General features: G+C 37.6%; 1 protein-coding gene across 27 annotated transcripts in view; it reads right to left on the reverse strand.

Annotated features, from left to right (window-relative positions):
• Positions 1–149: 149 nt before the first annotated feature.
• cast (calpastatin) overlaps positions 150–16,785 on the reverse strand; it is a 47,686-nt gene continuing 31,050 nt past the window's right edge. For 24 of the 27 annotated variants that reach the window (XM_060890683.1, XM_060890687.1, XM_060890674.1 and 21 more), the window contains 25 exons: positions 16,535–16,600; positions 14,161–14,232; positions 13,939–13,992; positions 13,764–13,805; positions 11,168–11,272; positions 10,912–11,034; positions 10,298–10,408; positions 9,869–9,940; positions 9,693–9,758; positions 8,463–8,567; positions 8,235–8,354; positions 8,024–8,134; positions 7,027–7,125; positions 6,626–6,730; positions 6,373–6,492; positions 6,162–6,272; positions 5,548–5,655; positions 5,362–5,466; positions 5,178–5,270; positions 5,033–5,071; positions 3,442–3,564; positions 3,260–3,346; positions 2,999–3,031; positions 1,455–1,569; positions 150–1,367 (listed from right to left, as the gene is read on the reverse strand). In XM_060890683.1, the coding sequence (XP_060746666.1) occupies positions 1,468–1,569; positions 2,999–3,031; positions 3,260–3,346; positions 3,442–3,564; positions 5,033–5,071; positions 5,178–5,270; positions 5,362–5,466; positions 5,548–5,655; positions 6,162–6,272; positions 6,373–6,492; positions 6,626–6,730; positions 7,027–7,125; positions 8,024–8,134; positions 8,235–8,354; positions 8,463–8,567; positions 9,693–9,758; positions 9,869–9,940; positions 10,298–10,408; positions 10,912–11,034; positions 11,168–11,272; positions 13,764–13,805; positions 13,939–13,992; positions 14,161–14,232; positions 16,535–16,600 (2,172 nt within the window). In that variant the 3' untranslated portion in view covers positions 150–1,367; positions 1,455–1,467. The remainder of the gene's footprint in view (positions 1,368–1,454; positions 1,570–2,998; positions 3,032–3,259; positions 3,347–3,441; positions 3,565–5,032; positions 5,072–5,177; positions 5,271–5,361; positions 5,467–5,547; positions 5,656–6,161; positions 6,273–6,372; positions 6,493–6,625; positions 6,731–7,026; positions 7,126–8,023; positions 8,135–8,234; positions 8,355–8,462; positions 8,568–9,692; positions 9,759–9,868; positions 9,941–10,297; positions 10,409–10,911; positions 11,035–11,167; positions 11,273–13,763; positions 13,806–13,938; positions 13,993–14,160; positions 14,233–16,534; positions 16,601–16,785) is intronic. The other 3 variants (XM_060890676.1, XM_060890675.1, XM_060890678.1) reach the window with 3 other exon arrangements.

The raw sequence follows: 16,785 nt of genomic DNA on the forward strand, positions 1-16,785 counted from the left end.
GAGGTAGTTCGGATAAGCGGTAGAAAATTGAGTGAGAGAGAGAATAATAATAGATAGTGAAGTTAGTCAATGATATAACGTGAAGAACTAAATTCGAAACCAAGAATTATTGAACATCACCATTCAAGAAAGTCTCACCAAACATGCTGAACATTTTAAATCTCTTTTTTATTAATTAACCCGAAAAAAAAAAATCTCCCCTCCACATCTCTGTCCCTGGGTTAAAAATGAGCTTCAGCAGAAAGGCACAGTATTGTGAGATCACCACAACAGGAAGACGTAGTGAACCAAAACTAAAGGCACTAAAACAAGAGTGCATGTTTCTTTTCGACTCATCGAGACTAAAGCTGTATGTCATGTGCAGAAAACAAAAAAGGGTGTCTTAATGGACAGGTGAACGTAACGCACACTAGTGCGAGCTGTTTATTAGAAGTGCAAGAGCTGTTAGTTCAAAACGAAACAAAGATCTCTACTTGGTCTGCCACATCCTACTTGAGCTGTAATTAAGACGTGGTGGTGCGTCTTCTCTACAGGACAAGTTAAGGTGGTGTTTCAATCATTCGCTGAACCACATAACAGCTTCACATGATGCTTAAAGGAAGTTTATCTGTCTTCTAAGGCTTGCCGGTAATCGCTTTCAGACCTCCTACATTATGTATAAAAAAAAAAAAAGACAGTCAGCCTGACTAAAGACACACAGGAAGATACCCTTATGCACAAATATCATGTAAATAATATAATCATAAAAGTACATCATAACTCTATACTGTAAACTAGACAAAGTAAACCAAAGTGGACGTGCTGTACACTAGTGTTTATAAAGGAGTGGCAATATAACTCATTACTATAAAGAAATTCCCCAGATCAAACCAAAAAAAAAAATAAAATAAAATAAAAATAACCATGCATTACACTATACCTAATCCTTAAAGAGATGTTAAACTGTAACAGCAACTAAGGCACAACAGCGTCCTTCCATTTATCCGAAAAGGAAAATAATTGCCTTTCTTATTATATTTGCTTTAAATCCAATCAGCATTGCGCTAATGGACATATGGGGTTTCATTCTGGGGGTTATTTCTGCTTTTTTAATAATAATAATAATGATAATAATAATAATAATCATCATCATCATTATCCATGCACTGATCCCAGATTTTTTTTCTTTATATTATTATAATTTTTTTTTTTTTTTTTTTTTTACACACGGACTGCTGGTGTTTTAAAAAGTGTCTGTGTTGGATGTGTTTTTGCAGTTAAAGTTCTGTACACCTTTCTACCATTGCAATATATAATATGTATAGCATGTATTCGTTCGGGCAGCTTCTTGGATTGCCGTCTCTTTACCGCTTTGGGTTGGCAGCCACCTGAAAGCCAGCACAGAACGACAGTTAAGTGATATGCAGCTTGAATATACAGGCGGATATTTAGATATTTTGTGATTTGTGGTTTACTTGTGTGTGACGTCTAGCTCTTCCCGCCTTTCTTTGTGGTGGACGTGGACACGACGTCTGAGCTTGGCTTGGCAGGGAGCGTTTCCACGGCTGGGGCGTCGGCAGGTGCAGGTTTCTGAGAAAGATATATGAGAGTTATGAATATACACTCAGTGAGCACATTAATAGGAACAAGTGTACTGTACGTCATCTCATTCACGCAGGCGTGGAAAAACAGCCGGGATTACTTGATATGGCAGCAGTGCAATGTATAAAATAAAGCAGATAGGAGTCCCTGCAGGATTTTGCAAATTCAGACAAAGCCATCTTGAGTACAGCTAGGATAGAGAGTCAAGACGTGTGTGTCTTCAATGGTAGGAGTTAAAAAGAAGAATCCAGTGGTTGCAGTTTCACCGTGCAGATCGGTGCGATTTCATTTAATGCAGAAAACTCCACAAAATCCTGACGGGACTGAGATACAGATCAAAAGCAAAACAAATACGGACAATAAAATATAATTAGGGCTTCTTAATCGAACTACGTGTATTAAAGGTACAGTCAGTAAATTTTAATAAAAGCTCCCCAAAGTTAACGCACCCTTTACACACAGAAATCACTAATCCCACCTTTTAAATCCACTGATAAACGCAAACTCCATCATAATGTATGCTGAATGCCTGAATGCTTATCAGGATCATATCACTGGAGCAGATCGAATCACTCAGATTTCTTACACATGAATCACTCTCACACTCATCCTCTACCGCTTATCCGATCTACCTCGGGTCACGGGGAGCCTGCGCCTATCTCAGGCGTCATCGGGCATCAAGGCAGGATACACCCTGGACGGAGTGCCAACCCATCGCAGGGCACACACACACACACTCTCTTTCACTCACGCACTCACACACTACGGGCAATTTTCCAGAGATGCCAATCAACCTACCATGCATGTCTTTGGACCGGGGAAGGAAACCGGAGTACCCGGAGGAAACCCCCTGAGGCACGGGGAGAACATGCAAACTCCACGCACACAAGGCGGAGGCGGGAATCGAACCCCCAACCCTGGAGGTGTGAGGCGAACGTGCTAACCACTAAGCCACCGTGACCCCCACACATGAATCATTTGCAACTTAATCAAATATTCGACAAAAATGCTGTAATTTTGTGTCCTGATGGAGTTGAGAAAGATAAGTACAACAAATAAAAGAATAAATGTAAATAAAAACCTCTACTCTGAGGCACTCACCTCCTGGTCATGTGGAGAGAGAGGCATCATATCCCGGTAAGTAAAAGTAAATGAAATGAAATAGCTAAATCCAATATGCTGTGTGATATTTAAGATGTTCCTAACAGTCTACTTATCCCTATGATCCATTTCTAAATAAAAAGGAAATCTTGAAATGAATTGGCTATTAAAAGAGTGCAGCTGATGTAAAGATCTGCCAAAGCGTGACGTTCATGCATAATGTTCCATGCAATTATTTTCAACGAGCGTGAAATGAAATAGTATAATGTTAGGTGTTTACGTAACACGGTGGTGCTTAGGGGCAATCGTAACCTACCTTTGATGCAGATTTTGACTTTCTACCCTTACCCTGAAACCAGACAGAATCCCCTAAATAAACTATTATGAACTAAAAGAATCTGTGTTGAACATGAGGGTGTGTTAACTTATGACATTAAAATAAAAAAAAATAAAATACTCTAGGAAAGATTTATTTCCGTCTCACGGCTCCAGGGATTAATTCCGACTCACAAGGCCGCGTCTGTGTATTTGTATAACATATAAGTGCACAAATTGTCTAGTGAACATAAAATATCACCTTCGGTTTGCTGTCGCTTTGCTTGGTGGAAGGGAAATCTGCTGGTAGCAGCGTAGAAGCCAGTTGGTCCATTACAGGACCTGGTTTCTGGTATTCAGACATTACCAGGGACGAACATTAGGTTGAGGTTTTTTTGCTTAATGTGAACTGATTGAATACAGAATGATGTTGAGGCTGAGTACCTTCTGGCTGGAGGATGTGTTTACAGAAGGAGCCTGACACTGAGGAGCAGGTGAGGTCCCGGGGACAACAGAAACAAATTCACTGGACAGAGCGTCGAGGGCTGCGGCGTCGTCGAATGAGGGCTGTGAGAAATAAAGGAAGAAGTTAGAAATGTCAGAAGATGGGCTGCGGATCGCTCTGTCACCATTTTATCTCTTTACACATCACACAGCTGGACCCATCGCATGTCCGATCACATTTTATACTCATCGCATATTGTGTACATTGTGGTCTTTATTACATTTTTCTCTACAGTGTTGTTTGTAAATGATGTAAAATGTACAGCGTAGTTGTTTTATGTCTGTACTTTTGAGGATCGTCGACAGTCGGGACTAATTAAGCAGGAAATGAGACAATGAGTCAGGACCAAATCATCAGATTGACAGCTTGATCGAATTGAGAAGACTTCATCTAACACCTCAAAAGATCTGACTGAGTTCAATCTGAAATACATTTGTAAAAGTTCGTCGCGACAAACTTTGATGTTGGCTTTGACGAGGCAAGTATTCGCAAAGGACGGTGCTTTTTGGAGGCGAGTGGACATAAGGGTCAGTGTTACTTTTGGAGGCAAGTGGACAGAAAGGTAGGGTGCCAAAACATTTGGAGGCAAGTGGAGACGAGCATGTGATGTCATCCGAATTCTCCTGAGGAAGTTCCTCTCATTGGGTGTTTTGATATGTCACATGCCCATGTTGTGCAAAATTTTTTATTTTCACGTGACGTCACGTGACGTCATCAGAATACACATGAGGAAGTTCCCCTCATTGTTCTGAGTGTTTTGATATGTCACATGTCCATGTTGTAAAAGGTTTTTTGATTTTGCATACTTTGGAGGCGGGGCTGTGGCACAACCGGAAGGCCAGTCGGTACACCAATTTAAAACTTTATTCAGAGTATCACCCTAAAGGAGCTGGCCGAGTTTGGTTTAGGTAGTTCAAAAGTTCGCAGAGTTATAAACCTCCAAAGTTTATAATGGGAGTCTATGGGGAAAAAGCGCCACTTTGAGACCCGGTACCGGACGTACCGGTACTCGGATCGCTTAGAAAAGTAATAGCAACAAACTTCAGACCAGGATCTACAACATATCCGAATTTGGTGCATGTGGCTCGGCCGCAATAGATTTTATACATTTTTGTCTAAGCTTAAATAGGAAAACAGAATGTTGGCTTCTACAAAGCTACATAATGATATTACGATTGGATTAAACGTGTAAGAGAATTTTAACGAGAACTCAATCAGATTGTAATGTTTAGAGTACGAATAAACAGTATAAACTATAAAAAGTGTAAACAGTACTTTCAGAATATTCACTGAATTGAAAAAAAAAAAATGTACTCAATTGAAATTCTTGAAAAATATTTGAAGTATTTTTATATTTTAAGTAATTCTAGAGACATGTCAGATTCAAGTCTTTCCCATGCTGTGAAAGCAAAGTGATTAGACAGGAATTTATCCAATAAAAGGATTCGTAAGCAAATTTCTCAGCGACGGCAGCAAACTGAAAAGACACTGAACTTTATAAATGTGATTTAAATGTAGCTGATAAATTACCTGCTTAGCTGCTGCTTTGCCTTTGGCTTCTGCTGCAGCCTTTAATTAAAAAAAAAAATAGAATAAATGAACGAACGAAGGAATGAATGATTTCGATATATACAGAATTTCGTGTGATTAGTGAGAGTGCAGGACGTCTCAGAACCTTGATAGCTGCCTCCGTGGGCCGGAACTCAGGAGGAAGTGAGTCGTCTCTCTCGCCAGGTTTACGCAGCCTTTCCTCCACCACGTCCTTCTCCTGAGCAGATCGCAGAGACAACAAGCAACCAATCAACCTCCGAATAAACATCTACATTGTCGATAGTGATATTTAATCTTTGCTTGTGTACCTTAACGACATCTTTAGGAGACACGGGTGCTGGCTCAGGTGCTGGACGAATGTCTTTCAGAGTGTCTGAGAGAGCGTCCATGGCTGATGAGCTACCATCCGACAGCTTAAAGAAGCATAACGGTGCTAGAGTCAGTGGCTAAATCTATATGAACACTGTGTGTATGTGTGAAAGAGAGAGATTTACCTGTCTGTCCATAGCAGTGGGAGCTGACGAAGCAGAACAGACTTTCGACGCACTGGTGGGAGCAACGAAATCATCCGCAAGTTCCTCGAGGTCAAAGTCTGCTGAGCTCTGATTAAAGAGAAAGTGTCGATTGATTAGCAGAAGATCTTTAACGCAAGCAATTTTAGTTTCAGGATAAACTGCATGGCGTCAATTACACAGATTTTGACTGATATACCATGTATTTAGACACATAGACGGATTTCTTCCTAAACACGTGACGTCAAATACTTTTTTTTTTTAAGATAGCACGAATCAAACCTGCATTTCTTCCTTCTACCTGCAGTGCATAAAATCATGCCCACATCTTAACATCTGTTTTTTTGTTTGTTCGTTATTATCCTACAATGCATGTGTTCATGGAAAAATAATATCATACATATTAGTGATAACAGGCACATAAAAAGGTTCTTTAATAAATAAAAACGTGTGAGATGAATAAAGCATCTCGTGTGCTGTTATGGGAACAATCATCTTCTCAGACCTTCTTCAGGTTATATGAAAAAACATCTCTTTTATTCTTCTCAGATCACAGAGCTTTACTGATAAACACTGACTGTACTAAAGTGACTCACGCTTGCTGGAGGAGCCGAAGGACGAACACAGGCCTGGACCACAGGAGCCGCTTGTGAGCATGTGAAATCTCCAGAAAGGATATCCAGAGCTTCAGTAGGGTCCATAGATGGCTGTTAGAAACATAAAAACATCTCATTAATATAATGAAACAATTCACTCACCAATAAAAACACCACATTTAAGGGTTTCCAGACTTGAATAATGCGCTACCTCTTTCTTTGGGGGTGGAGGTTGTGTTTTGGGGTCTGTCTTAGGGAATCTGTAATCTGGAGGCAGTGTGTCGTCTCTCTCACCCACACGCACACCTTTCTCTGATTTAAGCTTAGCCTCCTAAACACACACAAACCTAAACGTTAGTTCATCCTTCTTCTGAAGCAGGTGTAGAGGATAAAATAAAGTTCAGTTCAATGTAACGTAAGTGCTGTTAATATAATTATATAAATATAAATGAGATATTCAGTACATTAACAATTTCCTCAGGTCTCAGTATTGGGGACAAAGGAGTCGGTTTTGCTTCGGGAAGTGTGTCTCCCAGAGCGTCGAGGGCATCCAGAGCCATGGGGTCTGCCTGGAAATTCACACAGATTCACTTTTTTAATGTAGCGCTAAATGAAACTAAAGCGATTATAAGAGCAGAGAAGAAAAATGAAGATTTTTTTTCTAAATACAAGCTTAAATGTCTGCAGAATAATAAATAGTTATAATGATTTTTATCATCATATTGGCTCAAGCACTGGAGGATGGAGACAAAAGTGTGCTGCAGTGTCTAAATGTGTCCATGGGCTGACGCGGTACTTGAGACAACTTACGAGAACATAGTAGTGCTACAAATCATAAGTCAAAATATGATGAAGCTACGTTTACCTGTTTGTCAGTGGTAGTAGCAGCAGAACAGACTTTAGATGCACTTTTGGGAGCCACAAAATCACCGGAAAGCTCCTCAAGATCAAAATCTATTGAGGCCTGATGACAGAGAAACGGTTCATTTGTTATGAGAGAATCTTTAACATCAAAATAATCTGTATATTCTGTTCATACAGCATCCTGCAACTGTAGTAAAGAATATTAGTAAGATTTTATTTAAAAAAATAAATAATAATAATAATAATAATAATAATAATAATAATAATAATAATAAGGTATTTACAGAAATATCAACAAGCTGATTACAAGAATAACAAAATAATCACTGGGTCTAAATGATCACTGGTCGGATTTCTTCTCAAAATCAGCATTTTATTTATTTTCTTTTATTAGATAACTTCAAATCAAAATGTCCCTGCTTAATGGCTCATTAATATCAATCACTGAAAGACTAAAAAATTGTGTTTGTTTTTATCTTCTGACAAAAAGCCATGAAGTTTGCCTGCCTCTGATTGGTCAGAAGGTGTCAGTAAAGGGTGCGATGTAGAAGGAAAACAATCAACTATCTTGTCATGGGATACAGTTACTGTTCCTGTTCTGAAGTTAAACATCATCTAATAACACCATGTCCAGTAGTGTCTGTCTGTCTCTCTGTCTGTCTGTCTCTCTCTCTCTCTATCTCTGTTTCTAGTTCTGGTTATCACCAAAGGTTTAATATATTTTCTTTAAAAAACTCACAAACTGGAGTCTCCTTCCATTAATGCTTCAGTTCAGTTTGTGTGTTAAAGAAAGTTCATTAACACATTCTGACTGGTCAGATTGGATATTTTGACAGCACTGTGGTATATTATAAACATGTTATTAAGCGTTAATGGAAGGAGACTTTGTGCTCACTCTTTGTGCTGTCAGAATCTCCAATCTGACCCGTCAGAATGTGCTAATGAACGTTCTGGGACACACAAACTGACTCATTCACACGTTTACTAAAGTGACTCACGCTTGCTGGAGGAGCCGAAGGACGAACACAGGCCTGGACCACAGGAGCCGCTTGTGAGCATGTGAAATCTCCAGAAAGGATATCCAGAGCTTCAGTAGGGTCCATGGATGGCTGTTAGAAAAATAAAAACATCTCATTAATATAATGAAACAATTCACTCACCAATAAAAACACCACATTTAAGGGTTTCCAGACTGGAGTGATGCGCTACCTCTTTCTTTGGGGGTGGAGGTTGTGTTTTGGGGTCTGTCTTAGGGAATCTGTAATCTGGAGGCAGTGTGTCGTCTCTCTCACCCACACGCACACCTTTCTCTGATTTAAGCTTAGCCTCCTAAACACACACAAACCTAAACGTTAGTTCATCCTTCTTTGCATGATCATAAGGGGGGAATATAAAGTCCTGTGGATTTTTTTAAATAAATAATGAGATGTTCAGTACTTCAACTATTTGATCAGGTCTGAGTTTTGGGGACTCGGGAACGGGTTTTGCTTTAGGTAACAGGTCTCCCAGAGTGTCAAGAGCATCCAGAGCCATGGGGTCAACCTGAGAAAACAGATTCAGTGTTTAATGAAAAACTAAAGGAAATGGAGATGAGTTGAAAATGACAATGTTGATCCACCTAAAATAGTACAGAGAAGTTACTATTAAACAAATTCTCATTTTAATTCATTTAAAAACTAATACGTGTAATCGTGCAGCAAAAGAAATTGTTTAAGAAGTTTTTTCCACCAACTAAAAAAATACTAGCCTAGCAAACATGGTACATTGATGCTATACCTAGCTGACTAGCTAAAAGCTAATAAACAAGCCTACATTTGTCACAGGTAGATACTAGTATGAATGTATCAGCAATTAAACAAACTATACTTACTACAAACTATACCACAACAATTAAAATGATCTAACTTAGCCAAAGACTTGTTTGCTAACATAAACATTAGCCAAGCTAGTCAGCTAGGTTAGCAAACAGAGACATGGTCCCGGGATTTCTTTATTTTTATCGCAGTATTTTATAGCTGTAGTAGAATAAATCTATGTTGGATTAGCAGGTATATTGTACATCGTTACAAAGATTCAGTCTTCTGATTAAAATGAAAGAAAGATAGAAAGAAAGAAAAAACAAAACGAGTGGAGAAATGTCCTTGCTTGACCACTAGATGGCAGTGTAACGCTGTTTAACATACAGCTATGACGCATCATCACAAAGACAATGATTTTACTTTTTATAATAATAATAATAATAATAATAATAATAATAATAATAATAATAATAATAATAATAATTAATGTCTTACTGTTGATACAGACATACTTTGTAAAATTTTAAACCAGCTTAATTTCCCCAGACTTTTAATTTTGATTTTAATAAATACATCATACAAATGTGGGTCAAGTGACTTTAAAAAAAATTGTAAGAGAAAGGTCTTTATGAGGTCTACTGAAGTGCCAATGTCTCAAAAAATCAAATCACAGTCCTGCCATCTTGGTTCATTTCAATTTGCATAATATATCTTAAAGCTGGCATGAAGAAAAAGCATCGCTGACAGAAGCAGATGAGTTTTTCCTCATTATTTTCACTATGCTTTTTTTCCAGCAACCTTTGTTCTCATTAAGTCTAGCTCCTGCTTTAACTTAAAAAAAATCAGACAGTTTCAGGATTTATTATACCTGTTCAGAGGTGGGTGGTGTGCTTTTAGTAGTTGATGTTGGGGCAGGAGGTGCACCAGAACAAACCTACAGAAACATCAAGATATATATCACTACAAGCTGTGCAATATTACAGCCATCTACTGGACATGATGATGCAACTCAGACTTCAGTACGCTTTTATCAATGTGAAATACCTTTTGGCCTTTGGCTGGAGCTACAAAATCACCTGCCAGGGCATCAAGAGCTGAAAGATCCTCCACTTTGGGCTAGAAGAACCATGAAACATATAGATATTTGTTTTTTGGAGAATAGTAAATTGTTCATAGCCGCCTAGTGTCCAGAGATAGGATCCCACGTGCTCAGAGAGCTCACCCAGCCATTGGTCCCAATCCCAGATAAAATGGGAGAGTTGTGTCAGGAAGGAAAATCTGTGCCAAATCAAATATGTGGACCAGATCGGCTGTGGTGAAGAGGAGCAGCCGGAAAAAACCCAACAAAAACAACAACAACTAAATTGTTCCTAGAATGAACTTAATGTCCAACTGATTTATTTATTCACAGGGAGTTTTCTTAGAAGGAAACAGGGTTATGATTTGACGCTTCTTGTACGGTGATGTTCTGACCTGTTTGGCTTGGGCTTTAGGAGGAACAGGGCTCTGGACAGCAGGAGCTACCGTGGCATCAGTGAAATCTCCAGACAGGATATCCAAAGCCTCAGTCGCGTCCATGGAGGGCTGGAGAGAGCAACACATACACCAAAAACCTCAGTATGAATTCATAAACTATGATCAGACTATTAGTCTCATTATAATACACTGATTTCTATAACAAAATACAAATATCATTTCCCATGAGTTTCCCATATATTCTTAAAGCAATGTATATCAATTTTATATACAGTTATATACAGTAAAGAATTAAAAAAATACTTTTTATAAGTCTACACAAAAGAGAAATGAAAATGAATACATTATTCTAAATTACATGAGACTTGGATCCTGTTTGCTTTATTTAAAGGCCAGTTGGGTTTAAATCTGGATATGGACAGAAATATTGAGCTCTATGAACAGATACAGAGCGTTCAGAGCTCCGTCATAATCTTGAACAAATACTGTATTTCTACATGTTCTTATTTTCCACCCAAGAAACCTCTCACACAACTGTCTTTACAAATTCTACAACACACCTAGACTCCTTGGCTTTAAAACCCTGATTAGGCACAAACTAAATCAAACACCTGTTTTGGTGGAGGAGGAGGAGGCTGCTTCATGTCTTTGTCTGGCTTGTGCCTGTACTCGGGTGGCAGCGAGTCCTCTCTCTCACCCACACGCACACCTTTCTCTGACTTCAGCTTCTTCTCCTGGATACACGCAATACACACAGCATTAACTAGATTATCCAGTCACTACCAATCATTAAAAGCATGTTCATTTAATAAAGAGCGGTGAAATATAATGTTCTCATATAAAAGAGGTGTAATTAAAAGTCATTACATCGACAATTTCCTCAGGTCTGAGTTTTTTGGGCTCAGGAACTGGTTTCGCTTCAGGTAACGTGTTGCTTAGAGCGTCAAAAGGGTCTGAAGACATGGGAACAGTCTGAGGATACACACCAGAGGAACACAGATAAACATTTGACCAAAAACAATGAGCAATTGTTAATAACTGCAGCTCAGCTAAAACTGTAACTTGCACTGGTTACTTTAACAATCTCAATTTATACTGTTTTCCTGTAAAAGCATTTCTGAGAGGATTTTATTTGTCTAATCAAGACAGAAAAGTCCTGAAGACTGTTACTGAAACTGGGGACTCCCTCCAAATATGTCTCTTCATTTAAATGACATATTTTGTGTGGTTTTTTTTGTTTGTTTGTTTGTTTGTTTTTTTAATCAGTTCATGTTGAGCATCGAACAAATGAGTTTCTGCTTAATTTATGTAAACCTTAAACTATTATCAAGGGTGATTGGAGCAAGGAACCTCTTCTATAATACAAAAACCGTCCACGAGGAGGAGCTGTAGAGTCAATTAAACGGCCAGAATCATGAAAACACACCAAACCAACCAACCAAAGTTTGTTTTAATAATTTAAATGATTAAATTTGTATTAAAAAAACAATTATTCTGCACGAGGAAGTGACATATCAGTGATAGAGGATGAAAAAAAGGATGTAGAATTAAAGGCTGTGTCATAATTGATACATACTGTGTGTGTGTGTGTGTGTGTGTGTGTGTGTCTGTGTGTGTGTGTGTGGTGTGTGAGAGAGCTTTGGCTGGGCAGGTTAGCTCCAGATAATAACAGAGCTGAAGAAAGAAGGTGTTCGCGATGCATACCTGAGTTTATTACTGAAACATAACTTTGGTTTCTATGGAAACTCTTTCTCTAACAAAACAATTTTTCAGAATATTTTCAGTATAATTAGCCGGCGATGTGTGAGAATATCTGCTAAGTTCTCTTGAGTTTAATTAACACACAAAGAAAAGAATTGAAATCAACACCTACATGCTGTACAGCATTACTCTAACACACTGTAACGGTTTCAACAGGGAGTGTTAGACTGTGTGTGTGTGTGTTTGTGTTCCTGTTTATGTGAACACGTACTGAAAACTCATTTATGAGGCAATATCACTTTTAAACCGATGCAATAATTTTTATTATCTTACTATACTTTTGTGTTTTATAGTAACTACTGTATGTTTAATACACATTTGACTTTTTGATGCTACCATATTTTTTATTGTGCTATCTTACAATGACCATAGTTGTTCTACTCTTAAGTATTGCATGACCATGTTCGTAAAATGGGTAAATCAGGAAGTGGCAGCTTAGTGGTTAAGGAGTTGGACTACAGAGTGGAAGGTCATGAGTTCGGACTCAAGGATCACCAACCCCATACGATCACTCCTCCTTTCTTAATCTTAACAGCTCATTTCTCTGGGACTTGACTATCGGATGCTTCCTGTAGCCTGGACTGAAGAATAATTTAGCTGATTTGATAAATGTTTTACTGTGTATTTCTGAATACTGGTCTGAACTTGACATGAAATGGTCCACACCTCTGAGACACGGGGAAACCAAACAATCTCCAAAAACAAATGGTTTATTGTCTCTGTAATGATAAGTTCACACCCCTCGTTTTTTTGCACATTCTGTACAGCTGCCATTATAAAATAAAGCCGAAAGGACGCGTGAGGAGACGAGGTCGAGTCCAGCGCGTGTCGGTTCGCACTCTTTTTTCCTGTAGCCGTTCAGAAGACGTTCATCTTTAAGTTTAATGTTCATACTACTGTACCTCCTTTGTAACTGAACAAGGTTACAGGAAAGGTTATCCTGTCAGAAACACCTCTGTTCAATGCTGCATTGTTCCCAAGTTAAAGCCTAAAGCTAAACAGCCCTGATTGTAACTTAATGCACAGAAAATGCTAATTCACGTTTAATATTTTTTACTTGTTTGCTCACATTGTTATCATAATGCTAACATAATTCCTGACATAATTATCACTAATACACTATTAATGTATCATTAGTGCCAAACTCACAGTAGTCTGAAGTTTCATAGAGACAGGAATCAAACTTTCATCACTGGGGTTTAGGTATTTTTTAATTAGCATGCAGCTTTGTGCGACTAGTAGCGAGTTAGCCAGCTAACGTCATGCAGAGTGTAGAGCCACACAAAGCAATGTGCTAAGTAAAAATAACTAAACTTCAGTGATAAGTGTTGTGTATTCAGAATATGTGAAATAAAGGTATGATTCCTGTCTCTGTAGCTTCAGACTACAGTTAGCTTAGAGCTAGAGGTGTGGAACCAGGCGTATCTGAATTCCTGGTTGGGTAGCAACATAGCTAAAAATGTGAAATGAGCAACAATAAATGTATGTTTTGGTTCATTATGCTGTATTGTAACATCATTCATTTTAATTTATAATTAGATTAATGTTTAATGTTTAATTAATGTTGTATGATTTGGATCATTTCTAGAAATCCCTGTCATTTTCTTATCATCTGCTTTGGCACTGTTTCAGATTTGTGTTTCTGATACATTACAATAGCAAAATAATTTTGGAGGGAAAAAGCGGGGAAATGAATGTTTACCTTTGGGCCTTGCTGCAGCTTATCTGCAGAAACCTTTTTTTCCTGTGAAAAAAACATGAAGGAGGGTTTTTACGTTTGTTTTGTTGGGTTTTTTTTCAACAGCTTTGCAACTCAAACTTTTTTCACGTTTATATATTTAACACTAAGTACATCAGTATTACGGCTCGTCTCCTACCTCAGCCTTTGCTTTGACATCCTGAGCGGCTGCAGTCGCCGAGTCTTTAGCGGGCTGATGAGAGAACGTATTAACGCATGACATATAGATATATAATCACTTCCACATATATAAAATCACTTCAGCTGGACGCTGTTATGTGGAATAAAAGGTGCGCATGCAAGACACCAGCAGCAGAACATGACTATGTGTGGTGAAATGTTGCCACATCCTGATCCTCACTTTCTCTATCTTTGGTTTCTTGTCAGCAGGAGGAGCAGGAGACAGACTCGTAGGCACGGAAACGTCTTGTTTCTGCACAAGAATATGTCATAGGGACTTAATAATAATAATTATTATAATAATGATAATGTCATCATGCTATACGAATACATTGTGTAAACATGGATCCGATCCTCAACGCTCATTGTTTAGACTGTTTAAAGATACTGAGGTCTGATATCAGGTAGTTAATTTAGGCTTCTGGGAAAAAAAAAACAGACTAGTGGTCGGCATTCAGAACATTCTGGCAAAGGATGAACAGGACAATCCATAATACATTGTTTACAGAATAAACCAAATGGATAAACCTGACTCATTCCACTGTTCTTAACTGGATCTTTTGCAAAAGGGTTTATTCTTATTCTTTATTTATTCTTATTTCATTTACAAGCTCAGGGCTTGTATTCATAAAGTTTCTAAGAATGATCTCTGAGAGCTCTTAATTTAGCTCGAAAGTTCCTAACTAGGAATCTTATCTTAAGAGTGATTCAGGACCAATCTCACAGCAACTCTGAGCAAGGAAATTACAAAGACTTTTATCTTAGAGAGGAGGTGGGGCTTTACCCTGTTACTAGGTATGACACATTCTTTTGAAGACTGTGATTGGTTAAAAAATTAAACATGGTCTGTTATAGAGACAAACCTTCACTTTGTCTCTATGTTAAGATATTTGAGGTTATATCGTGTAGGGCTTCTAACAGGCGCTACAGAACTCTGCTTACTAAAACTGCCAGACACAGGAAGTTTCTTTCCCCAGGCAATCACCATGATCAACAACTCACCATAATTATATTATCAGGACTGTCAGTCATCACATCATCTGTATATTACACACTACTGCTGCTGTATATTGCACAAAAAGCATAATATTGCACAATAATACTATTAATATCATATTATTTGCACTCCCACGCTTTATGTATGTAACTGATCGTTCATATTCTATATTCATATTTTATTCATTCTATATCCATATTTTATACTCATTCTGTCTATATTGTATCTCATCGTCTGCATTTTTCTTGTATAGTATAGTGCTATTTATGTCTGTACCTTTGAGGGTCACAAACTGCTGGAACCAAATTCCTTGTGTGTGTTAACACACTTGGCCAATAAACCTGATTCTGATTCTGATTCTGATTCTGATCTGTATGTTACAAATCGTCGCTGTCGGGCGGAAACCTCGTATGTCCAAATTTTGTCAATTTCATACTTTTTCACATATCGATGCTATTGGTCAGTCCCCACGTGGGTCTGTTATTTTTACGTTATTAACCAATCTAAAGTCTTGAAAATAGCTTGAGCGCAAATCTCTTAACTCCATTGGACACCGCAGACTTTATTGATCACTGCTGGCAGCAGCGACGTCTGTGTCCGTACCGTTCTTATCAATGACAGCATAATCTCATATCTCCCTGCTCCCAAGTCATAAAGCTTGTATCTCCGATAAAACATGACTTTGGGAAAATGTTGTGTTAATGTTGGTACAGTATGAAAGCAATATAAGGTATAATAACAACTTTAATGATAAAATGTTTAATAACAAAAAAATACGGCGTTTTTTTAATTTCCTGAAAAATAATGGTTTTGGAGATACGAGGATTCCGCCCGACAGCGACGCTATGTAATAAATGTAATGGAAATGGAAACATCTCAGACACAGCAGAAATGTTCTACTGACAAATTATATCATTTCTAACACTATGTCATTTCTGCTCTGTGTCTGAAATGTTATGATTGGTCAAAAAATAATGATCTAATCTGTATCATCTTATTAACTCACTATCATTATTAAATATTGTGTACAATACATTTCTTCTCCCTCTTCACCTTTCAGCCATTTTCTTCTCTGATAAAAAACCTCTTAATCCTATGAAAAGTCCTCATCAGGACTCCTAAAACCTTTTGACTATATGAGCTCTTTTAAGGGTTAAGATGCTTTTTATCTTTACTGTGATCTTCTCTTTCATTTTAAGGGGAAACACCAACATTTCTAAGAAATCTCTTAGGATTTAGTCACTAGGAGAAACTCTTTGCACTAAGAATGTTCATGAATACGTATGAAATACATATGAAAATGTATTATTATTATTTTTTTTAAAGTTTGACTGACTATCTTACTGATACAAAAAACTAGGACTGGAGACTCCTTCCTGAAATCTTCTCACAAAAAAATTGACATCAACAATTACATCTCAATCTTTCATCACAAACAGAGTAAATACAGGATAAATTAATACGGCGCAAAATGTCCAAAAATGTTGTGAAATATTTACAAAATTTATAAAATAAAATAAAAAGAATATATATTTTATAGAATAAAAGTTTCTCTTACTTTTTGAGCAGGTGGAGGCGGGGCGTAGTTTTTACGGGTGTCGGCAGCAACCACATTTTCATGTTTCTGTTAAAAAAATCCATTATAAATCGCTGTACTACACTGTAGCTAAAGGTTTATTATGATATATTTCCTAGCTATAATATTTTAATTCAGATGTTAATGAGATGATTAATTGTCTTAAGTATGTATTATTAATCAATCATAAAAAAATAAATATATCATCAAGTTTAAAGCTCATTGTTCATTTC

This window comes from Tachysurus vachellii, chromosome 17, assembly GCF_030014155.1.
Source record: "Tachysurus vachellii isolate PV-2020 chromosome 17, HZAU_Pvac_v1, whole genome shotgun sequence".
Classification (NCBI taxonomy): domain Eukaryota; kingdom Metazoa; phylum Chordata; class Actinopteri; order Siluriformes; family Bagridae; genus Tachysurus; species Tachysurus vachellii.